The 27,071-nt window shown below is 40.9% G+C and overlaps 2 protein-coding genes across 5 annotated transcripts in view; one reads left to right on the forward strand and one right to left on the reverse strand.

Moving 5' to 3' along the window:
• Positions 1 to 27,071, reverse strand: part of CABCOCO1 (ciliary associated calcium binding coiled-coil 1) — a 139,908-nt gene that overhangs the window by 102,942 nt on the left and 9,895 nt on the right. The gene's annotated exons all lie outside the window — the stretch shown is intronic.
• Positions 11,949 to 26,889, forward strand: TMEM26 (transmembrane protein 26). Its single transcript, XM_009465969.2, has 6 exons — positions 11,949 to 12,231; positions 15,462 to 15,540; positions 21,356 to 21,469; positions 21,995 to 22,215; positions 23,247 to 23,323; positions 25,663 to 26,889. The coding sequence occupies exons 1-6, from the start codon at positions 12,041 to 12,043 to the stop codon at positions 26,073 to 26,075; spliced, it is 1,095 nt and encodes a 364-aa protein (XP_009464244.2). The 5' UTR covers positions 11,949 to 12,040; the 3' UTR covers positions 26,076 to 26,889.

The following is a 27,071-nucleotide window of genomic DNA, read 5'->3' on the forward strand; positions in this document are numbered from 1 at the left end:
CTTACTCCATTTTTTTTTTTCCATTTATTTTACTCAATTCTTTGATTGTAAACATATTTCTCTACAGCATAATGCAGCTCTGGTTTCAGTTCCCAAATGCCTCATTCTTTAAATGTTCAGTTTTGTAACCTTGGTCTGTAGGACTTTAAAACTGTGGAGCTTGCCAAGAATGGGTGGACAGTTCATCCACATCCTCCAGAGTATGTAGTACATCCCTTCAGTATACTGCATGATGTACTGCATTTGTTGCTAGATATATTAACTCGCGTTTCACTACTGACATCATCCTAAACAATGCCGCCCTCTTTCACCCCCTGCTACATTTGTAAACCTGCCCTTCAACATCTCCAATACAGTTTCAATTCTGCCTGATCTGAAATCTCAGCCACGTCTTGCCTTTCTGGTTCCTTGTCAGGCTCACAAACTGACTGTTATTACAAGTTCAAGAATGCACATCCAACCGTCACACTGGAAGATTCTTGAACTTGTAGCAACAGTCAGCACATGAGTCATTTCAGAGCCTAGCTCTCATTGTCCAGGCTTACTTCTTCCTTTACAGATATCTCTTTCAGCATATCTCAAGTTGTGCCTGTTTTGGTGCTCCTAATTTAGCTACAACTGACCTCTCATTACACATTAACACCACCTAATTTCTACATCTGGTACAACAACTTTCTTCTCTGACTTCTCAGAGTCTGCAGCAGCAGCCAGGAATTTTATTCAACTTTGCATCTTATTTCAAATCACAGTCCGATTACCCTTTAATCTTTTGAATGGGTGATCTGCAGTAAGACAGTTCAGGATAGTTTCATTAAACGTACTGTGCAGAATAAAATGGTGTCACAAGAAAGTTATTAACAATGACAAAACATGAGAATCATAAATGAGAAGTATCAGTATAGTCCTCCTCATACTGTCCTATCAATCTAATAAACAAGTTCCTAAATAATGGCAACAATGAGTAATAAAAAAAGGTTGGGTTTTTTTGTGGAACCTTCTCCGTTCTAAAAATGTATTATATTTGGAAACTATCCATTTCATTTCTGAATGACAGTTCACAGACTTGTAGCTAATTATTGCCATCAAATGTGCATAAGACAGTTAAGAGGAAAAAAAAAAAAAACAACTGTCAAGCCATAAAGATGAGTTAATCTGTTAAATATATATAGAAAGTTTATGCAGAAACTAGAGCAGTCCAAAACTACTGTACCATCCATCTACATTGCAACTTCAATATCTCAGAATGGGGACATCATTTACACGTATTATGTTTCCTCAAAGCATGCCAAATTACAATTTATAAATCATATGCTGATGTGCCATTCACTCTGTCATACTAGTAGTGCTTCAGTTTTGGCATACTGATTTCAATTTCCAGTTCTGTAGCACCAGTGATTCACTGTGTTCAGTACTCCTGTACATCTACCACAGATGAGTAAGCATTACCTATCTGACTTCTACAACAGTTGCGGCAATTCAGGGTCACAGAAGGCAACTTTCCTTGCTACAAAGATCAGGAGCCAGATCGTCCCCACACATTCTGTGAATTTAAAGAATAAAGGTTTTTCTGAATCTCAGAGTTGCAAAGTTCTCTCCTGCCAGAGTTAGATATACTGTAAGAAAAGCCCGACGTTTCACAATATTCTCAAGAAAAGTACTAACTATTTCCTGACTCACCACAGGAATGAAATAATTGGCAAAGCATCTTCAGCAGTATTGTCAATCAGGATCCTGAGCTTCTGAGCGTTTGGGGCTGCATTTCAAACTAACGTACCTTACCATATGATTTATACTATGTCTGTGCAATAAAAGCAGTTCTGGACAGCTTGATCAGGCCTGCATCATCCTTGCTCACCTCTCTCTCTCTGGTTCTTACCCCCACCAAGTAAACACAGACACACGCCCCCCCCCCCCCCCCAAAAAAAAAAAAAAAACAAAAAAACCCCACAAAACCAAAACACTCCTACATACTAAAAGCAAACACATAAAACTCAAAACACACGGACTAGCTGTAATTAGTAATGCAAGGTTTTTCCAATGTAACTGTAATTGTGGCCCATTTCTGTAGAATAAGTGAATATGGCAGCTCTCTCTCTGGGCTGAGACTCTTTGAGCTCTACATTTTAATGGGCTTATTCTAAAAGATTTTGATTTTACTTGGTGCAGCCAAAATAATAAAAGGTCCTTCTGTGAACAAGTTACCTCTCCGCAAATCCTCCAATAATTGTGTCAAAACTGTGTTGTCTGTCTTTGAGACACTGAAACGGACTTTCACGTAGAGAACTAACAGAATCTCAGGTACCTTGTTCTAGAAGAGTCCCTGTTTTCTGATTCAATTACCAACAAAAAGAATCAATTAGTAGGATTTCTAAAAATATACTACATTTGGCTAAACATTGATTTCTACAAAGTTAATGTCAAAACACTAAATGAGTAGATCCCAATCAAACTTTCAGAACAGGGACTCCACAGCTACTAGTCAACAGAGGTATTGGAGAGTATTAATCAGGCAAGGTGTTTCAAAGAGCAATAGGATTATCTTCCCCCATTGAAACTGTTAACAGAAGCTGGCATAACTGAAATACTCTGGTAGAAACTCTTGGATGAAATAGTTAATTTTTGCTCTTAAAAAAAAAAAAAAAAAAAAAGAAAGAAAAGAAAGCCTGATGAGACTTTAGTAGTTTTGTCCTCTGACTGTCATTTAGTACAGTAAATACTCTGAAGTACTTCTAAACTATTCTCTGAAGGAATTTGAGGGTAAAGCTGCCCTAAACACATGCCAGACCTATCGCAACAGACCCTTCCTTTTGTCTTCTCATTTGAATCCTGTAATGCTGTTACTAGTAAATACTAAACACGGAAAAGTCAGCAGATAATTACAAAACTCAGCCTAAAACATTTCCTTATTATTTCTTGTCAGATGCTGAAGATTCTTCTGTCAAGTAAGATTTTGCTATTTCAAACACAGTTTTATCAGACTCAGCAAATTCATGAGAGCTAGTAGCCATTTGCTGGGATCGTTAGTTGGGGTTTTTTTGTTGGTGGTTTGTGTTGGGTTTTGTTTGGGGTTTTTTTTGTTTTTGTTTTTCTTTAAACTGGCTTTTCCATGTGTGACTTTTCCCATCAGCAGTACTCAGAATTGACATTTGACTTCCCGGCAGTTTAAAGACCATTAGGATCATACTGTGACATTGCTAAGTCTAAACGCCAGAAGATATTTGTACGTGCCTATTACACCATATAAGCTCTCTTTATTCAAGTCTGTCAAGTCATTATGTATACCAGGACCAGCATAGACAGATGTCTCAAAGGACAAGGAAAGTACAGTCAATAGGATAAAGCACTCAAGAGGAGACAACAGATGACATTATTTATAAACAAGCTGGCATTGTTAGCTGTACAGTGGGGGTGATCAGAAACAATGCTCACTCATTTTTTTATATTGTCAGACAACTCAACAGTATTATTTTACTCAATAAAAGAAAAAAGTTGAAAATATCTATGAGTGTCAGATAGGTATTAATAACTTATGGGTAAACATCACAGAAAAAAAATTCTGGCACTCAGCCTCTCTTTTTGCCAGGAAAGAAAATGATTGAGCAGATGGTTTGTTCAGAAACTGGAGACTTTGGGAAGAAGCTTGTTTGTAAAATTGAATATATTTTGCAACCAACAAAGATGTAGAAATTTCTGTCCTTAGGAAGTTTTCCCCGATAACAATACGACAGGAAAATCAGTACATTATTCCAGTATCAAAAAGAGTATTGCTAATCACACTATTTTTTTTTACTTAGCAGGTCTGTGGCAGTCAAATGCAACAGAAGAACATAATTAAGCAACTTGACAGCTTTATGGAAGCCTTGCTCTCAGACAAAGACCCATGTCATTATATTTCTACTGCAGTGATGATGAATATGATTAGCAGATTGTGACTGAGGGTTTTTTTGTGGAGGGGAGAGTTGTTTCCTTTACACGCTCCCCCTCCCCTTGTCTGCATTCATGCAATAATTTCCCAATCTGTCAACCACTATTTTGTGGTACAGTCCAGTCTTTCAGTCCTTTCCAACACAGAGACTAAAAAGCCAGCTTAACAAATTAGCTTGTAGAAATATTAAGGAGTTTTGTACGCAGCTTCAGTATTATTTTCTTCATTAAATCCTGAACACGTCAGGGGACAGGCAAAATACATACATACAAATATACATACACATATATGCAGATCATCACTGGACCCCAGTATTGCTAGGGAAGAAAGTGGCTTATTAGGACCATAGCCAAGTACCATTGTTTAACTGTTCTGAGTGATGATGGCAAAGGCCTGCACACAACCTTCATATCATGGAAAATATTTAAAAAAAAAAAAAATCAACAAAGATACTATTTATCAGGCACAGATGTGCAGAGAAGCCAGTGTCCTTCCATGACTCCTCCGATGAGATATGGCCTGGCTTTGTGCGAGACCTGATTTCTCATTTATCCAGTACTAACATTACAGGTTTGGGGTTTTTTTTATATATTCAACATTTTGCCAACTGATCAAAGTCTCTTACTTAGGCTTTGAGTTTATCAGAGGCATATGATTGCAATTACCAAGACACCATACCCAAAGAAATCAAGATGTAGTGAGACGCTGGTTGTATTAGCTTGGCCTCAGACCCATTAGCTTAGACTTGGTGCCATAATAAGTACTTTCATAGAAATTCCAGTAAGTCAGATCATGGAGGAAGAACTTAACTGTAAGATACTATGCAGAGGTACCCACAGTGTGAACAAAAGTAGGGCCATTAGCTTTTAGCTTGTAAACTTGACAACTGTTTTATAAAGCCTGAAATATTTTGCCTGTATACCAAGGGTTCCATCTGTGAAAGGAGCTGACCTTTTCACTAGCAACAGCTGCACCAGGAACCTGTGCCCAGCCACCATTTCATTGTGCCCCAAACCTGAACAACATTTTTCCTGTGGGGTCATCACACGATTCTTACACTAGAAAACAGGAGAGACAATGACTAGAAAGACCATTCAAAGGTTTCCTAGCCAAAAATGGCAAGTTTTCCTCTTTGCCAAGGATGAACGTTACAGTTTTTCAGTGTTTGTAACTTTAGCTATCCCACTTCAACCGTGGTTGAAATAGTGACTGCAGAACAAGGTTGCTTCTATTCTTTGAAATATGCAGTGCTGCAGAACTCCTGTGTGTTCCCAGAAAGAGAGCCCAGACTGGAGGAGGAATTACAAATCCTAATAAAATACTCGAAACTGGGGGTTTTTTTGCTCCTAGTTCTTTAAGAAAAAATAGTCCTTCCAGAAGGCTTTTTTCTGAACTATAAAACCAACAGAAAAGGTGTATACCTGTAGAGAGCTATAAACTCCTCATATGCTTTCCCCCAGCTTTAAACAAAGGGGAAAATATACCCCTCTGTGCCATATTTTGGGGCTGCAGAAGCTTTGATGTCAGTGGAGCTCTGCCAGCTCGCACCATCTGACACTGTGGCCAGGGGCCTGATGCTCATTGTCAATTATTAGTGGGCATGGGTCTGCAATGCCATGTAGTAACTGCTTTCACCTTCCTTTCTAAAAGGCTGTACTCACAATGCATTAAAATATGAACCGAAGTCTGGGCCAAGCTCACTTTCTTGAATCAGATCTATGTCTTGGAAGGCAGTGGCCCCCAATAGGTGGTAGCTATCCAAAACAGCCAACCATTTGATGGGCCCCATTCTCCAAGAAAGGGGTACAGAGAAGGAGAGAAATGACTACAAGCACAAAAAGGGAAGCATGGAGTGAACATTATGTCCAAGTTATAGAGGGGAAAGAGAGAAAATGAGAATAGGCTGGCCACTGGAAGCCTTTTGCTCTCTTCCTTTGTATGGTGCAATTTTGCACATTGGGTGATAAACTTGTACAAGTATTTTTTGAGACTGGATTCTGCAGCTGGTGGTGTGGGTACAGGGTGGGATTTAGACCACGTCTTGTGGCTCTTATTAACTGAGAGGCAAATAAAAAGGTGCCTGAAAATACTGGAGGCTGGATTTTCAGATGGGGGTGTTCTTTTACATGCCTCCTTTCCTCTGAGCAGACGCAGGATGGCTTGCTAAATTGGAGACTGAGGAAACCATTTTATTTTTTTTTAAGGGGGGGGGGAGGGGCAGAAGCAGGCTTATAAGAAAGAAGAGATGGGATTTATAATGTTCATGAAGCCAAAAGCTAGGAAATTAGACGAAAGAAAACTATCAAGAGGTATATACTTGTGATTACTGAAACTGAGACTGTAAAGTTCTTTTTAAGTGAATTATGATTTACAGGATAACAGATACAAAAAGATTTCCCCACCACCACCTGTAAAACTGCACTGGTTTTTATCAAGTAGCTCCTGTTGAGCCCATCTAGTTGATGAACATTCTTATCAACTAGCAAATATAAATGACTTATGGGGATAATATTTCAATATATAATGACATTGCTATATCTCGGATTCTTTTAAGATCTGCGTTATTAAATATTAAATATCAAAGCTGTAAATTATTGTAGCAGCTTTATACAACTAAATTAAATTCAAACAAAACCTAATTTCCTTAATCATTGACTGTAATCCTCCAGGAACATATGCTATTAACTCAGCTACAAATGGCACAGAAATTGTATGACTTCAGTTAAGTTATTTTATATCAAATTCTAATCCAGGGCAGAGTCCTCAGTAAATCTCCTGCAGGGATTTTAATGCTTCTGCAGTCATATTGGCTCTTTACTGGAGAGCTAATCTTTTTATACTCTGTTTTTTCACTCCTTTATCCATTTCCTTCACACCCTTACTGAGCTATAGCTAGTACCTTCTATCACATATCATGTTTTGAAAGATTTGGCTTTCCCCTCTTTCATTTGATCGGCAAGAGTCAGGCTTTCACTTATGCCAGAATCAGATAGATTTTTTTTTGTTTCACATGTAAAACTGAATCATTCCCATTCATTTCAACATGTATGTTAATTGCCACTTGTTGTGATCTGTCTATAAGGCTGTCATAATTATTCACAGTTTGCAGTCAAGCATTCAGAAAACATTTCCTCCTCTTTAAGAACCCTATTGGAAGTAAAATTAAGCAGATTTAATTTAAGCAAGAAACTTTCTCAGAGTCTCAAGACAATGATCAGATAATAAAGAAATAAACCTCAGAGCCCTAGGAGGTAAGACTTGGAGAAACCTCCAGAGATCTTCTAGTCAGCCCTCTGCCCCACAGTGTGATCAACTAAACTGCTGTCATTCCTGACAGATGTTTCCCTAATCTGTGCTTAAAAGCCTGCGACAATGGAGATTTGACATCTCTCTGTGCAATCTGTTTCAATGCTTCACTGTCCTTCCTACCAAGATATGCCTCCAGACAACTAATTGCAATCTTTCTTGCTGTTTAAGCCTTTTACTTCCTTCCCTATGCTTTGGGACCGGGAAACGGGCTATTCCTGGCCTCCCTGCAACAGTTTCCTGAACACTTGGCCACTTTCATCTCTCCTGAGTTTTCTCTTCTCTAGACTGAATCACAGCACCCCCTTTTCCTTTCCTTAGCAGTCTTGTTCTTCTCTGGACACTCTATCCCATCAGTTCTCTTAGAAATGCATCACCTGAATTAGGTTAGTTTAGCTGAGGTCTTTCCCAGCATCAGGGAAGGTGGAAGTAATAAATCTGGCAATGTTACAGGTCCGTTTATACATCCCAGTGTGCCTCCTTCATAGCAGAACAACATTGCTGACTCGCATTGAATTTATGACCCATTCTCATCCCCAGTCTCTTTCAGCTACTTGCTTTATACCCTATAATTATTTCTTTACAAATATTGTAAATCAGATCTTCAAAGACTCTTGAACTCAAGATGGCAAATAGCCACTACCCCCAGTTTCATTGCAAAAACATTCCAGTTTGTAAGTAAGCAATAGAAATAAATTCTGAGACAACCTCCTTTGTTCAGAGCTCCCCCTCAAAAAAAACCCAAAACAACCAACCAACCAACCAACCAACCACTGCATGTGATCACCAAAACCCCCAGAACTTCTGTACTGGAATTCCTCCTCACATGATTTCCAACCCCTGTACTCCTGTCCAAACTCGAGTCTTCCAGGTGCTTGAACAGGGGTCTTTTGATTCTATAAGCACTGCAACCTAATAAGGCTGTCACTTTTACTATTTAAAAATTAACCATTGTTTATGCAATTTATTCATTTCCTACTATAGAAATGCTCCTGCACTTCTCCACTGGATTCTCCCTCATTGACCAAAAGTAGGACAGCGCTTCAACTAAGGCCTTCCCAAGTAGAGGAGAGCAGACACTCTGCAGGTGTCAGTTCTGTATCGACATGCTAATGTGACCATCCGTTTCACAACTGCTGACATGCATTCAGCTTGTGATCCATTTCCACTCTAGTTTCTTCTTGGGAACTGGTGCAATTTCAAATTTATGACAGTTATGGGGTCTGTTGAGTGAAATCAGCATAGTGACTCAGCCTAAAAGCATAAATTAGATGCTGTGGCACAGCTTTTTGAAGTGCCAGATTTCCTATTCCTGCAGAAGGTCACCGGTGCTGGGGTCACAGTAAGGTTTAACATTGCCCAAATACATCAGACATGCTGCAGTTGGCTATTATATGGAAGAGACATGCAGTAGGTCTTGCCAAGGTGTCTTGGATGAAAATCCTCCACACCATGACATGTTCACATCATCGTGCCCAGGATTTGCCAGAGTATGGCAACTCATCTGGAACGATCGAACTCTCAAAGGTTCCCAGACACAGACAATTCTCAGCATCCACATGGACAAAGTTTCCAGACAGAAAAAAGGAGAGGGTATATCATTAGCAGAACAGTCCATACAGATATGAGCCTTGCTTTGAGCTTGGATCCAACCAACACTACCAACCTACCATATGCATAAACTGTCCTGCTTTCACTGCAGGTCAATTTCTTTAGAGACTAGGAAGTCTCATCTCTATTAGTGTAGCCATTTCAGGTCAGAGCAAAGGTCCATCTGTTCCACTGTCTGCCTGCAACAGTAGGCCTCACTCCACGCTCAGGGAAAGAGTAGAAGAACAAGGTAAACACAAAGTTTCTCCCCCAAGTACTCCCTAGCCCATGATCATTTAGCCTGACAGCTGTAAGTTGCAAATTAGTAGAAACTATGAAAAGAACAAAATTAGTGAAACAGTAGTACATATAATATAAGGGAAAAATCCCAACTAATTCTAGAAGCTTTTGTGCAGGAATCAGCGCTGTCCCATAGTACAGCGTACAACTGTACTCATGCTGGGACTCCAAAGGGTTCATCAGCTCCTCTTGCACAGCCTTATCACCCCGAAGGCTTCTGTGCCACCTGACCATCCACTGGCCCAACAATTCCCTGGCAGACTTCCTGTTCACGGTGTGTTTGAACAGATAACAGACATTTTAGTTGTTATGCTTTTTGCCAATTGTCCCTCACACTCCTTAAGCCAGCCTTATCGTGTTTGTACGTTTAACTTGCCAGAGTTTATCATCTTTTCAGTTTTCTTCATCTGGACACCACTTCAGCTTTTTGAAGGATGCCTTCTTGCTCCTGCAATCTCACGTACCCTGCCAACGCTGGCTTCTTTTCACTCTTTCTCACATTCTTCTTGATACACAGTTATTTTCTCCGCACTTCCCATGTGATTTACAGAAGCAATATCCATACTCCCTGCAAAGAGTTAGGTCTTCCATCTGTCTGTCTTTCAACAAGCTTCCTGATCTGTGTCTAATTTTCCTTTTCGAAGCTGAGCACAGCAATGGTAGAGAACTCTGGCATGTCTTACTCCTGCAAGGATGCTGAGTTGAAGCACATTAAGATCCCCATTTCAGGGGAGCTCTTCAGCTGTTACTGTCTACATCATATCCTGTAAACCACTCAGGATTAAAGTCAAGCATTGTCTTCATGGGCTACTGAACCAGCTGCTCCACAAAACAGCCACTGAGACATCTAAAACTGTACTCTGGGTGCAATTTTTGCCTTTTGTAGACTGAATAACTGAAGTCATCCATACCTACTTATTTCCTCCCTCTACTCAGCCTGTTGCGTTGCCATCATGGTCCACTGGTCAGCTGGGCTGAGTCAGTATTATATATTCTTCCTACTTAAGTGTGGGACTTCCACTGATGTGAAGTCTGGATTGTTCATTGGTGAGATTACCTTGTTAAGCAGTTCAGCTCCTAAGTGTCTTTAATATGCAGAACCACTAGCTATCAGCAAAGCTCACTGCGTCCTTCCTGAATACGTGATATCATGGCAACGTCCCACTGATCATCATCTTCCCAAGTTTATGACATCTGCGCTGTTAGGATCTCCATGAACAATTAGACATACCAGTTCCCCCATGTCATTTCTTAGACATCAAGCACTCCCACGGAGGAGTATCTTGTTTAAACAATCTCTGCGTTCTGTCTGTTCCCTATTTCCTCTTCGACTAGGTTTGACCTTAACACCAACGGAAGGGCTCAGAACCAACAGCACTCAAGGCATGATATGGCAGGGTGGCTGTTGGCAGGGGATTATCAGTAGTAGGCCCTTGACTTGAATTAATTTTCCTCTGAGTGTGAGGAACTTGATTTTGTTGCTTCAAAAAGGCATCCTGCACAGTCCATTTATTTAATCAGGCATTTCCTGAGTGATCTATACAGTGGAATGGCCTTTTGTTTTTCTTTTTTTCTGGGCAGGGTTACTTTTAAGTATTCTTCTCCCTCATCTGCCCCCACTCCCAAGGATATCAGCTGGCCAGCACCAGCGCTTCATAAAGAAAGAGGCTTGGTTTTACAGTGAGGAAAACTTGGATCTTAGCAATTGAGGAAAAATGTCTTCTTACAAAGGTCACAACTCTTAAAAGAATATCTTCTTGTGTTTAAAGTAGAATAAGATACTTAAATCAGCTAGGAAGTTAGGACCTTTGGAGTGCCACAATACGTTACATGGACTTGATTCTCCATTTGTATTTTACAATGGTGTATCTCAATTTACTGCCAAAGCACCGAAATTAACACAAAACTGGAGCAACACAGTGACAAATTTGATCATGAAGAGATTTCTCTTTGGTTACCCAGGTGTAAATTCAAATAAAATTTATAATCACTATGAGAGACATCAAAGCAACTTTTAAACATACTCTGTACTTCATAAACTGTTCCCACTGAAGCTGCTAAAGGTCAGTCTGGAGGTAACTGACCTAACAGTCAAACTTCTGTATATTTTTTGTATATGTCCCTGTTGGTCTGTTCGGTAACATTAGTGTTGGCCCAGATTTCGGCCTGATTTCTGGAGTTCCTCACTGGGGCTGCTTCTTCGTCCTGAAGCAGGGTGTAGATTAGTATAGTAGTTTGACTAGATTTCAGTACTGGTTAGCTTTTCTAACTTCTGTTGCACACAGGGATTCCAGTATTGAACTAAGTACACAGTTTGTGCTTTCTGTAATGCAATGTTAAATGAACAATTTTAAAAGCTCCCAACTATGAATTATATCTTTCAGGGGGAGGGGAGAGGAAAGAGGGTTTTTGCAGTCTCAGTAATGCAGTGGAGCTTTTAGTAAGGAAGATTCAAATTAATAATGCTTCTTACATTTTGTCTCTTTGCTAGAAATCTACAAGATGAGAGCAGTGAGTGGGGCTAGCAGAGAGATGGTAACTGTGTGAGATAGAAGCCTCCCTGCCGTTTAGGCCTTGAGCAGCTGATAGAGGGGGGACAGAAAGAAACCACTTACGCCCCTGTCTTAGTGTGGTCAGAGCTGAACTGAGCGCTACAAACCACTGTAGCCTGGAAGCGTGAGGGGTTGGTTGTTTTTTTTTCTTTTCTTCCCTTTAAAAAGTTTTCAGGAAGTCTGGGGGAGGGGCAATGCTGTTTCTTTTTTGTTATAATGGGCCCCTTTGTGGAGATGGAAGAGGAGAAGAGATCTGTGTGCCTGTGGTGCGCACGCTTCCCAGTGATTCCCAGGGTAACTTCCCAGGGCTCCTAAAAAGCGCTGGGGCCCTGCGGTGCGGGGAAAAGGGGAGGGGGGCTGGTCCAGGATGGAGCTGATGGTGCTGCTCAATGCTCTGGTGACTCGCCTCCTCTTCGTGTTGCACTCTCTCATCGGGGTCTGGAGAGTGACTGCAGTGAAGAAAGAACCCAAGTACTGGCTGCTGGCACTGCTCAATCTTCTCCTGTGCCTGGAGACAGGGCTCACCCTCAAATTTAAGCAAGGCAGAGGCTACAAATGGTGAGCATATCCCGCCGGCTCCGACGGAGCCCCTCTTGTTTCTTTGCATGTACTTTGCTGCAGATGCGAGGCTGCCTTCTGCGGCTGCTGCCCGAGAGCAGTACTGCCCTGGCTTTGTTGCTGCCAAGCTTTTAGGGGATTGCTTTTTCTCCCCTGCTGCACCTGGAGGGTGGTGGGGTGGAAAACTGGTAAAGCCCTGGCTAGTCCATTGCCAAATCCAGAGGGCTTTTGGGAGGGGCACTTTTGCAGCAGACTACTTGGGAGCAACTCTCTGTACAGTTCTCTGTGTGTATCCATACTAACAGCCGAAAAACGTGGTAAAAGCAGCTGCAGGCAAGAGGTACATGCTCTAGAGCTGCCAATCCAGTGGGCTGGGGAAGCATGGGGCACGCACTCCCTCGCAGTATCACTGGGCACCTCCTAAGCAACAACACATCAGGGACAACACGTGCGAGGTGCAGAAGAGTGCTGGGGGCCCACACAGGCTATTCCATGCAGATGCCCTCCATCTCTTACCCCATCCTGCCATGCCCTGCTTTGCACCTCCTTCCCTGGGACTGCGTTCCCTGCCCTTGCTACTTGCAACAGTGCTAATGCCACACTAATGCGTGAACCAAAACTCGGTGACAAATAAAAGATGAGCAGCAACCACTCTTGCAATACAGCAAGAGTGGCTTAAATATTTGGATTTGAGAGGCTATTCCAGAGGGGAACTTTCATGCATGAAAGGCTGCCTGAGAAACAAACAAAAAAGTTACTCATAGCAGAGTTTGCCCAAGCACATGGGTTTTTACATGCATCTAAAGAATTACTGCAGTCATCTACAGCTCATCAGTGCTCAGTCAGACAAAACAAATGCTCTGTAAAAAGGAAGTGGTCATGTAAATAATTGTCAAGATTTCACTAGGACCTTTTATTTCTAAAAACTCAAACTGCAGGCAGGCCCTGAGATAAATCCAGGACAAAAAAAACCCAATCAAAAGTATTTCAATGATCTTAAATTCCTGTCCATTGCAACCTGTGAAAATCATTATAACAGAAGCAGTGTTGTGTGATAATTCACAGAAGTGTTTCATGCTCTAAATCTGAATGTAATAAAAGCAGCAATAAAGTCTGGGACACAGGAAAATTGAACAACAGCAGAGCTCCAAATGCAGAGTTATGAGACAGAGGCAGAGTGAGCAGACCTGATTCACTGGGGAGAGGAGGCAGCAGCAGAGACTTCATGAAGGAATACTTGCTATGGCAGCTTTTGGAAAATCTGAAGAAAGATAGATTTTAGATGAATACATGTGCTAGAAGACTGGGCTAACTTTAGCTAGAAGAAAATTTTGAAAATGGATGTGGTCCAGTACTTTAAGAAGAACAGCAAAATATGTCTACAGTTCTTACCTATAAATGAATGGCCAGCATCTATTTGTATCAGGATAACTTTCTGCTCTGGTGGAAAACACTCACATTCAGGACAGGCAATATCATCTGCATTTATAGGAACAACTCCATAGACAATCACTGATCCAGGCAACAGACATTCTGTGCCATAGGACTCTCCTGCCTCCAAGAGCCTCTTATTCTCTCCATTCCTTATTGACAGAAGACTTGCTTATTACACCAGCACAAAAAATTTAATGGCCCATGTGGAAAAAAGTATTATTGTGGGCCTGGCCATGTAATATTTCTTCTAGATTGCTCCTTCTGAAAGAAAGGAAGGGTTAAAGCCCCTGAAGTCTCCTGGCCTGATCTGGTATCATTAACTCAGTATTGCTAACCTGCCAGCTGGATGGATTTTTCATGTGTTCAAGTCCTACAGGAAATATTGTAAAATATATTAGTTCTCCCATTCAAATGAGAGGTGTGTTCTCTCCCAAAATAACCAGGCTAATACCCCTGAGAATCACTAACTGTTTAAAAAAAAAAAAAAAAGCAAACAAAAAACACCACCACCAAAACAATCAACACCCCCCCCAAAAAAAAAAAAAAAAGAAAAAAACCCAGCAAAACACCAAACCAGAACTATCTTATTTAGAGGGGATTGACTGAAACATTTCATAGCAGCTCAGCAATCCAGTTATTTTCCTGAACAGCAGGGTTTTTTTCTTTTCCTCAATACTTAATCTCCACTGGAAAAGTCATAATTACAAAAATAAAAGGTACGCTCAGGGTAGGAACAAACAATAAATGCAACAGCATTTGACCAAAATGTTGCTACAGTTACATACTTATAAGCAATTTCAATTCACTGCAGAATGTGCCAATGACAGGACAGAAGGAATCAAGCAAGTATCCCGAGTTTAGCTCCACTGCCTTGTCTTGGGCCAGTACATACGTGTGATGCAAAGGTTGCTGTGCTTCTCAGCAGCATTGTAGTGATGCTCACTCCGTACTATGGCAGAGCTAGATAGAACATTAGTGGCATCAGACCTCATTCCTACTCCAAAAGGCTAGGAATTGCCAAAAAAAAAACCAAACCAAAAACCAACAACCCACCCCAAACAAAACTGTCACGTGTTTAATAAGAAAACATCAGCAACCCTCACAAGAATCAGTGCTTGCAGAAGGAGTAATGAGACCTCTCTAGTATTTCTGAATCAACTCAGCTCAAGAAGTTGAAGATAATAAAGCTTCACCATCATAAGTTATATAGAAGACTGACAGGGAGAGAAGAGCTAGAGACAGAAATCCTAAAGCATTATACAATTGCCAGCACAAATGGGCAAATGAGGCCAAGACCCATTTTCATAAACCATTTTAGCCTGCACTGAAAGACCTCCTACTGAAGAAATGCTTGTTTTACGCAAACGGATGCTATTTCTACCTTTCCTGTGTCAATGCACAGGATTCGGATCAACAGCCTTTTCCCAGCATCATTCAGTGAAATAACTCAATGTATTAATTCACCCTTCATGAGATCAGAAAGGGCATGTTAGCTAGAGGCTTTTTTTTAAGTACAGAGAATGCTGTGATGGAAATACAAACAGCAAAGTGCCTTTGGTTAGTTCTTAAATAACCTTCATACATGATCTTAGACGGATATACAAATAAACCTATGATTCATAATACTGACAGCATAAGGAATTCAGCAAGAATAGCAACTCATATTTGCAGTTACCCTAGTTCTTAATATCCCATATGGTAGGAGGCACAAGATACTTTTCAATGCAGATAATGATAGGCTGTATGATATTTACAATGTGATGTAGTACCAAGCTATCTTTTCTTTTTCTTCACAGGTTTTCACCAGCAATATTTTTATATCTGATTTGCATAGTACCATCACTATGGCTACTAGAAATTCATCATGGGACTCAGGTATTTATTATGAGACAAGATGGACTAGTTTGAAATTGATGCCTTATTTGACGGGTTGGATTGGGGCATAGACACAGAAGTCTGCCAGATCTTGTTCCGATTTTCTGTTTTCTACTGGGGGGGGTCTCCCAGTCTAGCTACAGCTATACTATGACTACTGTCTGTTTCCTAAATATCAAATAATGAACCCCATTCCTAGGTAAAATGAGACCATTTATTTGTATTTGGCTGGGGAACCGAGGACTAGAAGTTTGAAAAATAGCCTTTCACCCCCAGGTTACCAGCTTGAATCTTGCTCAGGATGGTGAAAGAATTTCATTGCTTTAGAGGCCTTTGTAAAATAGAGTGAGTTTCACAGCACTTACAAGCAGATATTGCAACTCCAAGCAAGCCAAAATTGAGACAGGTATCAGTGAAAGGGGTCTTAAACTCAAATTACCTCATGTTTGCTGCAACCTAGGAGAATACGTACAGATTGCTACCACAGATAGCTGACATGGTAATTTGTCTGTCAGTGTTTATATCCTTTCTTTGCTCATGCCGTATAGTAATCTGGGAGGAGGGTGTCTGGATTCCAATTCAGGACTAAAACACACAGTAAAATTTTTAAAGGCAGTTGTTCTTTTGGCAGATGGGGTCAGTTAGGGCCAGAACAGAGCCACTTAGCCCAGCAGCCCATGCCGAGTGAACCACCTCCCCATGCAGTCTGCTTTCAAGTCCCCATAGCACTTGCACATTGTGAAAAGGGGATTTTATCTGTCCCAGCATTTGCACATATGCAGCACCTTACATCCACAGCAGAAAAGGGCCTGATAGGAACAAGAGCAAAAAGCAGCAGAAGAAAATACATAAATTAGACTAAGAAGACATAGTACCTCATTTTCTCCTTTGAAACATTGTTAGAGCCCACAGAAGCATAATCAAATATTCAAAATTGTGTTTACACTGAAAATGCCTTAGGCTTTTTCTAAATACAGCAGCAGGAATTTATTGTCTTCTTGTTTTGCCAAATCTCCTTAAACAGTCACAGACAGGTAATATGGATATTGAGAACATTTGTCATAGTTAAATCTGGTCCAAGAAACAGGCTAATTCTGTAGTCAAAGGCAGCAGTTTATTTCCCAAAATGATGTTAGAACATGGCATACTTTGTTCTTATTGATATACTGCTACTGTGAATTAAAGAGGGAGTATATCAAGTTAACAGCTTAGTTTATACCTGGAGAGATAGGATAGAGAGTTCTGGAAACACACACACACAATCTAATAGATTCAAAAACAATACCTCCAGAAGGGGAGCAGCCCTCTTAACAATTAATCTCAAACACAGCACCCAGACTGGTACTACTTCTCATACTAAACTATTGCTGGGATTTTCCTTATTAAAATGCTAACAGCATGGGTAATTATGCAGTTGCTAGATCCACGCATTTAATATATCCACCATGAAAACAGTTTGTGGTCTTTAAGGCAGTAGAACTTTGATCTCATGTTGAATCTAACAGGAAACATCAACTGCTTGTGTCGGTGCTGCTATTTAAGGCATGTGCTAATATGCAGTCTCTCCTCCTGAAGACAGAGGCAATTCTGCCTCTCTGAGTACTGCAGAACTGGACATGAGTAATACCATTCATATATCAACAGTGAAATACTGACTGCATAGAAAGTATTGCTTTGCAGTAAAGTATTTGGGGATAAAATACATGTTTGGGAGAGACTATAAAGTAAATTGAACTGTACTGAGTGAAAAAATTGCTGTCTGCAAAATAAGAGTAGCAAGAAAATTAAAACCATTTAATCCATTAAAAACCCAAACATTCTTTCTTCATAACATACAAGATCTCAGATAAACAAATACCTCTGTTACCTTTTCAGATGCCTGGTGCATCACTGCCAGAGAAAGCCATAACTGACCACCTTTTGCAGGGCTTACCTGATTACCAGTGCTGTAGTTGATGTAGGCTTCCCAGTCAGTAAGAAGACAGATACTTGGTAAACCTTGTAATTATTTTTAACCACCTTAACTTGAACATTCTAAGGAAATAGTCAATATTACTGCCCATTCCCTCAACTTTATTCTAAGGTAGAATTCTCTTACCAGCTAAAATTCTAGTATATCACTTTTAGAAGAGCGATCTTGCATCTTTCACCATTTCTTCCCTCCCACACCCATTATCTTCCTCAGTTTGGAAAACAGCTTAAGCAATCTTTTCTCCCTGTTTTACATTTCAGCTTTCTTGTATTAGCAAAATGAAGCAGTCATGGTTGCTTTGAATTTCTGACATCACACATGTTGCTATAGGGACAGCACCACTGTTTCCAGAAAGAAAGGCTGGAATCACAGAGAGCAAGCAGGGTACCTGTTGCTTGGCAGAGGGCCTGCTCCAGGGAAGGGCTAGCGTCCTCCACAACGCACTCAGGCTGCCAGCCTCCATGAATGTTAACAGGATTGAGGGTACTCTGCCCTGGTATTCAAGTGTCAATTTTACCATCTCAGTGTTGGACCCATTGAGAAAAGTTTTAGCTAACCTTGTTTTTATTTGGGAATAATGGATCGTGAATAACATGCAAATAGAAATTTGCTGAATTAGTTCAGTGTTTCGTGAGTATCCCAAGCACTGACAGTGAGCTCTCTGCAGGCCACACACTAGAACACCACCATCTCATGCAACACAGTTTCTGTTTTGATTAGATGTTTTGTAAATCAGAGGATTGTAAGCTTCATCTCAGAAGAAACAAAGGAAGTAAGCCAAGCTAGAATTTATGCAAAATGTGTACAATTTCTTCCCGTTTTATTTTTGCACAGGAAAAAAAGCATTTTTGTTTAGCTATGCACACATTCTCAATACCTAGGAGTAACAGGGCTCTAGCAGTAAAGAGATAAAGCACATTTATCAATTGCCTGTGAAATTTAGTATTCACTTTTTCCTTGTCACATTCCCATTAAGTCACTGCACATACATAATTAGCTAGGCAACTATGCCTGGCACCAACAGCCCTATTTACATGCATATACATGATGAAAATAAAGGCTCTTCTCCAAACTTTCAAGTGAATCACCACCACAATCACCACTTAATAAATATTCAGAGAGAAACAAACCAAAACAAGATATGAACGTACTTAAATTAAAAAAAATCAGGAGTCTACTTAAGTGACTGGCTTTGCAGATGCAGTTTTCCATTTCCTGCCTGCATGCAGTTGAGAAGAGATATGGACCCGGCCCTGAGGAGTGCCACTCAGTCAGAGTTCCTGGAGACTTGCACTGAAATAGCAACCCCCCGTCCAGCTGGGAGCAGTTGCAAAAATTACATATAAGAAACCTACAAAAGAAACTGATAGAGTGAATTAATTTTCTTAAAGAAGTATTCTCTGCACCATTGTGTTACTAGGAAAAAAAAAAACCAAAAACAAAACAAAAAAACCCCCAAAACCACAGCCCCCTTGCAAGCCATGTGGAAGCCATGGCATTCTTTCCTCCACCTCCTTCCAGCAGTGTGAGTTGCTGACTCCGGCAGCTCCCCTGCCCTCTCTGCAGGTAAAGCGGCCCAGCCGCTCTGGAGCCCTGAGAGCTATCTGCTCTGTATTGTTGGCATGGGGAGAGCCACGGCATCTGCCGAGAGGCACCTATACACCTTGCTACCTCCCATTTCACTCCTGTCCTTCAGCCACCTGATTTACTTGCTGGGAGTTCTCACAGTGTTTGGGAAGGGATCTCCACTGTCCTTACACATATAGCAAGTGCAGCAGGCTGCCCTACATGGGTCCTGCCTCAAATTTGGCAAATTCCTCTGAGGAACAGGGTTTTAAAAAAGAGACAAAAGATTCCCAAACTCTGATGTGAAACTTAATGCAAGTTCATGGCTCCCTTCTTCTTACCCCTGCCAGACCAGGCAAAGGGGCAGAGGAGTAGGCTCAAATGCAGATTTAATGACAAACCAAGGGCTGTCAAGGTGAATTAGCCTTCATCCTCCAGCACAGGTTAGTAATCCCTTTGCCCTACCCCAGCTACTTGTTACAAGGTAGATACTCCTTAATATTCCAGGGTGGCTACCCCAGTTATGCAGTATTTTTAGGTCATGGTCTCCTCAGCTGACTGTCACGATGCCTGGCGGGGTTACTCAGAAAGGCTGACTTTGACCTTGGGGGCTGGTCTCCATAGGCTTTAGACTTTTTCTACAATCAACAGATAAAAAGGCTCCTCCAGAGCACCAGTTAAATTTCATTTCCGAAACATCCTCTGAGCAAGCTGTTCTGTCTCCCTCCTTTGGTTGAAGGGCTAACCCAGGGAGACTGGCCCCACAAGGGCCACGAGCCAGCAGAGTACCAGCCCCTCCGTCTCACTGTCTCCATGCCCAGAACTTTAGACTTCCCTCCTCCAAATGGAAGTATCATGTTCCCCACATCTGTGTGTCAGTCTTTCAGCGCTCTCATACCTACTGTCCAAACAAGGCAAGCATTCAGTTTAAGAGCCTTTACCACCAATTATAAGAGCAACTGACTTTTTTTCCAGATTTTTCAGACCACAGGAAGTTGCTCCATTTATCTACGACAAGGTCAGGCAAGAGGCAGCATTTACCCAGATACTGAGCAACGTTATCAGAGACCAAGTAAAGTATCAAAGTGGAATCTGAAATTTGCTAGAATGTGACGTTTGCTGGAAAATGTTGCCTTTATATTGGCAGGCATTATGCTGCACAGAGCTACTCAGTATGCACTAGAACACATTCCGATTGTTGCAGAAAATCACTCCCTGTGAAATAAAATGGTGGGGGGCCCAGTGGAGAAATGTAAATCATCTGGTGTTCTCTGGCACAAATAGTACAGGATAAAAGTCTCTAATAACAGCATGGTTTGATTTTCCAATTATCCTTTTTTTATTACAATGAAGAGAGATGTTAAGGGATTGTTATGAAGATAGATTTTAGAACCATATCGCAGTTGCTCTGGGGCCAGCCTTGGGGGTGGAGGTAGAAGGGCAGTGCAGCACTGCAGACCTCAGACAGGACACAGTCCCACCACTGGTTTACTGCAGTTGAAGTAATAGTATGTTTTAGCTAACATCTGATTTCCCAGAGCACTGGGTACTTGGAGAAAGTAAAAATACCTGGTTTTCTACTCTGCGGGGGTAGGCAACAACACATGCCCATTTTTCTTAATTATTCCTGAATCTCACCTCTCACATTATTAATTTCCTTGCAGAATAAGGCACAGCTGGGGGTGGTGGTGGTGCAGAGAATACAACCCAAACATCCTACCCCAACTATTCATTTCAGCCTTGAGGGAAGTCATACAGAAGAATGAGACAATGGGATTTTTAGAGAACTTTTTCTGTATAGTAGAGACAAGAAGCAGACATTTTTAGAAAAAGTTTGAATGTAGAGACTGACCACGAACATACACCAGCAGACTGACCATGACCAATTCTTACCCCATTTTACTGTTTTAGCCAGAGAGAGATTATGTAGGAAACGCAGTAGCCTGTTCAGGAGAGCTGCAGGCAGACCCCATTCAACAAGTGTGGCCGTAACAGCACAAAGGTGTCACCCACTCCATCAGCCTTTGAATTTACATCCTCTTCTACAGTACAATCCTACACTTTCTCAGGGACCGACCAACACATCACTCTTCTCCTTATGAGAGGAATTCTTCCCTTCTGAACAAGGGGGGAATTTCATTCAGAGTGAGCATGTACCTTTGTAGACATTGACTGACTTTCACAAATGTTCAGCAAAACAGGACTCTTTCAGCCACAGAGCACATCTGCTGCCTGTGCGGGATGTTTATGCGCGTGTGATGTTTTTGTTCACAACAGTACTGTGGTAATGAGCCCGGAGCAGTTCAGGTGAATGTCAGCAACCAAGACTTCAATCAATCCAGAGATAGCAGTCATGGCAATGAGGGAACAGATCACCACATCATTCAGACGGTGGGACACCTTTTTTCCTATTCCTAGTAGAGATCTTATGATATTAGAGCAATTAGAGAGACTGCTGTGTCTGTCTGGGCAAGCTCCTCACATAGTGATTAAAACTAAGAAAAGAAAAAATAGTTATAGAAAACCATATTATGAAAGTGGCCTACAGTGTGCTGCATACCAACTATTGTTGGTAGAAAAAGTCCATGTGTGAAGAGGAGGCTCTCCTGCCATTCTCTTCCAAATCTCAGTAACTGAATTTAGGAAGCGTCTGGGTGATAGTTCTGCAAAGGATAACGCTCAGCTGAAAAATGAGAAGAGGAGGAGTAGTACACAGAGCAAAAACTGGCTATTTATCACCCAAATTTTGTATTAATGTGCCTTTTTCAAATTATGCCTGCCACATAGAAATTATTTGCTCCAATACAATGAGAAGGAGAACAAAAGCAGGCTCAAGGATGAATACAGTCTCTGAAGGTACCTATAATGTCAGTCTCCTGAAGTTACAGTATTTTATTGTTGTTGTCTTTTAAACAGGCTAAAGTCTTTGTGAATCAGCTCTCCACAATCTGTGAGACTGTATGGACACTGGCCCTCCATCAGACTTTTCTACTGCTACTAGTAGTTGGGAGATGGCTTCTCCCCATTGGAGTTGAAATCACCCGGGATCAATTGTCTCAGCTGCTTCTCATGTTTGTGGGAACAGCAGCAGATATACTTGAATTTGCTAGTGAAACCTTGGACATCGAAGATGTTCGGTAAAGACTGTTTGCTGACGTGAATAATTCGCACAGCGCAAGATATTTGTTTTGTTTAAAGATTTGTTTGTGCTATTTGTGGTGTTCAGACTAGTGGAACTGTATTTCCCACGGATAACAGAAGGCTACACTCAAGGGCTGTTTTCCTACTCTCACCTTTCCCTCTGTAAAAGACCTAACAGTCCTATGAGCTTTGTTAGGGATTACTCATCTGTTGCCAGCAGAGAAGCATGTTGCATCCATGACAATAAAAGGGTACAAAGAGCCAAACAACTAGCATAACTGCCATGCAGCGCCAGCTCTTACAGCTACAGAAGCTGAAACACCAGATACACAGTAAGCCTCTTTCAGGTTAATGAGTTGTTTTAGACTAGCAAGGAAGCAACTCGAGTTTGCTGTAGTGATTCATTATCCAAGTTGTTTCTTTGGTTGTCTCATACGTACTTTCTTCGTGATAGAATGACAAAGTGTTCAAAGATAAGAAGAAAGGGAATAGCAGAGTCTGGTGTGAATTTTCAACATTGTGATCTCTCCCAGAGAAAGTAAGCCCATCTCCCCCTCACAGCACTGAGAGATGAGCTGTGAACATCCATCATAAGGAAAGAGGTTCATCCTCTCTTACAGACATGCCTTTTTTTTTTTTTTTTCTTTTACTATCAAAGAAAAGGTTTTGCAGCAGGAAGAGAGGTCCTTCCCACTTGGCAGAGAAGCTTCAGGCTTGCAAGGAATGTGCAATCACTACAAGGGTAAAGATAATCTCCTCTTTGAGCCACAGAGTCTATTTCCGTATGCTTATCATTATAATGTTAGCATCAGATATTTAGTGTAATTACACAGCTGGAACATGTGGCCTGAACAGCAAAAATTCTATACCAAAAGGTGCCTCTTAGTCTTACATCTCAAGAGCATGCATTAATCACTGTTTCACTCAACCACCCTTTAAATGACATTCCAAATACTAAAGGTAACATTTTTGTTATCACATAAGGAAACTGCATCTTCACTATTACCACTTTTTTCCCCTCCCATAGGAAGAATTATGCTCTCATAAATGCAATCCTTGCTGTATGGACCTGGAGTATGTTACAGTTTCCACTTGATCTTGCAGGTTAGTACTTGCACATAGATAAGAAAAGAGAACAAATGCTTTAAGTTTTTGCTGGCAAGTCCTGCGGCTGTGCACACGCTACAGACTATACCAAGGACTTCTGGTGGAGAGCAATTCATATGACTATGATGGTTTTTGAAGAAAGCCCATCGTGGTTTCTTTTGAGGAAACACTTGTTTCTGGCTAACCTCTGATCTCCCTGATAAAACTCTCTACTTCCAGAAAAAAAAAAAAAAAAAAAAAAACTAGCATTGCAATATCTGCTCCAGTTGCCTGTTACTGCCTTAAACTTCATTATGTGAGCTCTCAAGTAAGATCTGGTCTTGGATTGTATTATGGCTCCAATCTGGGTAGGTTACTAGGCCCTACAGATAGATAGGCTGTCGTTAACCACAGGGGACAGCACAGCCAAGAGCATAGAAGCTGTTATCACAGGAGAAATTACCTATTCACAGGGAACCTAAAGGACCATATAATGTTGGGATTGTGCACCCTTGTCTTAAACTAAAAGGCCGAACATTCAGCCAGCTCAGGCTGGTATTTGTCCCTAGGCAGAAAGGGCTTCTCTATGTCCAAGAAGAATAATGAAAGCTGCCTCAATCATCATCTGTTCCAACCATTTTGGCCTCCAATCACTACAAGTTTGCAACTCAACTATACCAGTCCAAAGATATGTTATCCTCACTAGCATCTCATATAAAATTGATGACCAGGTTGACACACTGATTAAAATAATAAATGAATAAAATAACAATGAAAAATTATTCCTGGAATTTTTCATTAGCCTTTTCTTCTTGGACAGCACTAGGCTGTGTTTTTAACACTGAAGTTATGAAAATATTTCAGCTCAGCAGCTCACCTCCTGAAAAAAAACTGATGCCACTGCATTTCAGTTTTATCACAGCTAAAATTTCTGTTACTGGTAAAATATATTCTGTTAAAGATGCACAACACTCAGGTTTAAAAAAAAAAAAAACAAAACAAACAAAAAACAAAACCCAAACCACCCATACACACCACCACTACCCAAATAAATTAATGCTCTGATTGTTTAAACACTGTTTGAATTTAAGTAACCTGTTGTACTGTGCATTTTTTTCTCTTGGTATTGGTTTTCTGCTTATTTAATTACATTTACCAGTTAAAAATTAAGTTATTGAACACACATTGCCCTGAAATTTACTATGGGTACAGTTTATTTAGGTAGTTCTATACAGTTGCACAGACAGTACTTTTTATTCAAGCATCAGTCTGTTTACTCACACATCAAAAGTGATGTAAAATAGAAAGTTATAGGCACTTATTATTGGACTACAGCAATGCAATTAGGTCTATTAAACAGCAATGGCACAAAAACATATTTAAAAATTAGCTGCTGCTAAAGCTTTGCCTAATGGATTCAGCAAATTTCTACATTCTACAACTCATTTTCCACTCGAGTCTCTTTTTTTCCCCAGCATTGACTCAAACAATAGAATACTTTTGGTAAGCTGAAATGTTTGGTGGTTGGTACTGCATTACAAGTAGCTATGTTTTTTAAACTCATGAAATCCCGCTGTCTGAGAGACAGGTTAGTTAGTTAAGCTACATGCATTTTCATAAGAGGCAGACATATTTGCCACATACAAACCCTTCTGATGATCCTTCTCTAGACACCATGCCACAAAGAGCATTCTAGCCCACCAGCACTTTTATAGCCAAGGGGAACTCATCCATGCAATTTCATACCCAGAAGGCTAAGAATGAGTAACCGTGGCTCAAGTCTTCTATGGCAAGCAGCGACCACAGTTTCTTCCTATCCATAATACTCAATATTGCCTTGCACTGACATGACTTATTCTTACTATGACACATGAAAAAGGCAATGGCTATCTGGTGAATCTTTTCAAAGCAAGGTCTTGGACAGCCTCGAACAACTTGAAGTGCTACAGCTCAGGCTGTTCCCATTCAGCATGGAAGGTTTTTTTTTTTTTCTTAAAGATACGTATTAGCCTAGCATGTTGATTTAACAGAAAAGCATCTGCGGAAGTTGTTGCAGAAAGATGAGGTGACCTACTTCGGCGTCTTGTTTTAAAAGGGTATAAATACTGATAGCTTTATGGGATAGAAAAGGGGAAAGTGGTTTTTGGTCCTGTTTGGCAGACCACATAAGTGCCTGCTTAACAGGAGCTTAGGGCGTTTTGCTGAAACAGATCCCAGAAACGGGATATGCTTTACGTTGAACTGTTCACAGTCAAATGCATTTATAACCCAGGGTACCCTGGATTGTAACTGCCCTTTAGGCCAATCCTGGCTCAATTTTAGAGAGTTGTTTTAACATAACTATGTTTTGTTTCCAGTACAGCACATTGGCTGCAAACCAACTGCATCGACTAGGCGGATCCCCAGCCTGCTGCTGTGCAGGTACAGCGCGGAACTGTGGAACATTGGGGTCAGCCTTTTCATACAGGACGGTCCCTTCTTCATTGTGCGTTCAATCCTGATGGGCCACTTCAGAATATTCAATCAGATGCTGGTGTTTTTTACAGCTAAGAATATCTTAGTTGTGACTCTACAATTGTATCGCTTGGCAGTGATAACGTTAGATTTTCGTGCTACCATTCTGCAGAAGAGCAGGAAAGAAGTCAGCTGTTGCCCATGTGAGCCTTATGAATCTAGTACACATGCTACCACTGACCAAGATACCAACATGAAAGAGTTTGTTGCTTTTCCTCCAAAAGAGGAATCGCAGGCTCTATCAGAAGATCAGTGAGCACAGTTACCGACTTGAAAGAGGGTGCATCTCCCACAGCTTCTTCAGAAGGGCTTAACCTATTTCTATGGTGAAACACACCTTGAGTGAATGCCAAAGTCATCTCTTCCACCAAGAGATCAAAAATATGCTTCTAAATTGTAGTGGAAATTTCTGAAGCAAAGTCATAGAAACGGGACATTTTTGTATCCATTTGTACGCTGGGTTTTGACTAGTTCCCTATTATATTATCCACAGGGATTTTGTAGCTATAGTTTGTAGTAGCAAGAAAGGTTTGGCACACTAACAAATTTGGTTATTACTGTTGGTGGCACTGTGCTAACATATGTATTTGCATGTATTCAAATAGAAGGACAAGCCTTTCCATTATGGGAAGTACAGAAGCATTTAGCTCTCCTATAGCCCAACTTCCATGGTCGGGCTATAACTACAGTGTGATGAACACTATGTTCACCGTGCAAGGGAGCAACTTCAGTAGCAACAACTGTGGAAACGTGCAAGTGAAGGGGGATGACAGATTTCTACTGTTACTGTGACATCAAAACATTGTTCATTCAGGATATTTAAGAAAATCTTGTTCAAATGTTACCTCATCCTTGGCTGGACTCAGTTAAAAACTATGCAACACTATGAAATGGCATAAACAAAACTGTCTCTTAGGACCCACATGGTCTGAATAACCTAAACCTTACAAACAAAAAAAAAAGTAAAAAACAGCCCCACAGATCATTAGAAGACAACTGCATTTGTCACAGGCATTTCCTACAGAGGTGCTTGCCTTTCTATTTCTACCAGTTAGAACACACACACACAAAAAAACCACACCACTCAAAATATTTGTAAAGGCTTTTTCCCCCTTCCCCCCCCCCCCCCCCCCCCGGTTTCATTGTGTTTGCAGTTGAGACAAATTTAACATGTCTCCATTTTACATGATTTTTAAAAGTGGCCTGACTCAGGCATATGATCTAACTACAAAGAAAACGGCACTGATCAAGT

The sequence above is a fragment of the Nipponia nippon genome, unplaced genomic scaffold, assembly GCF_047370975.1.
Source record: "Nipponia nippon isolate SJK-2023a ecotype South Korea unplaced genomic scaffold, ASM4737097v1 scaffold_3, whole genome shotgun sequence".
Lineage (NCBI taxonomy): Eukaryota > Metazoa > Chordata > Aves > Pelecaniformes > Threskiornithidae > Nipponia > Nipponia nippon.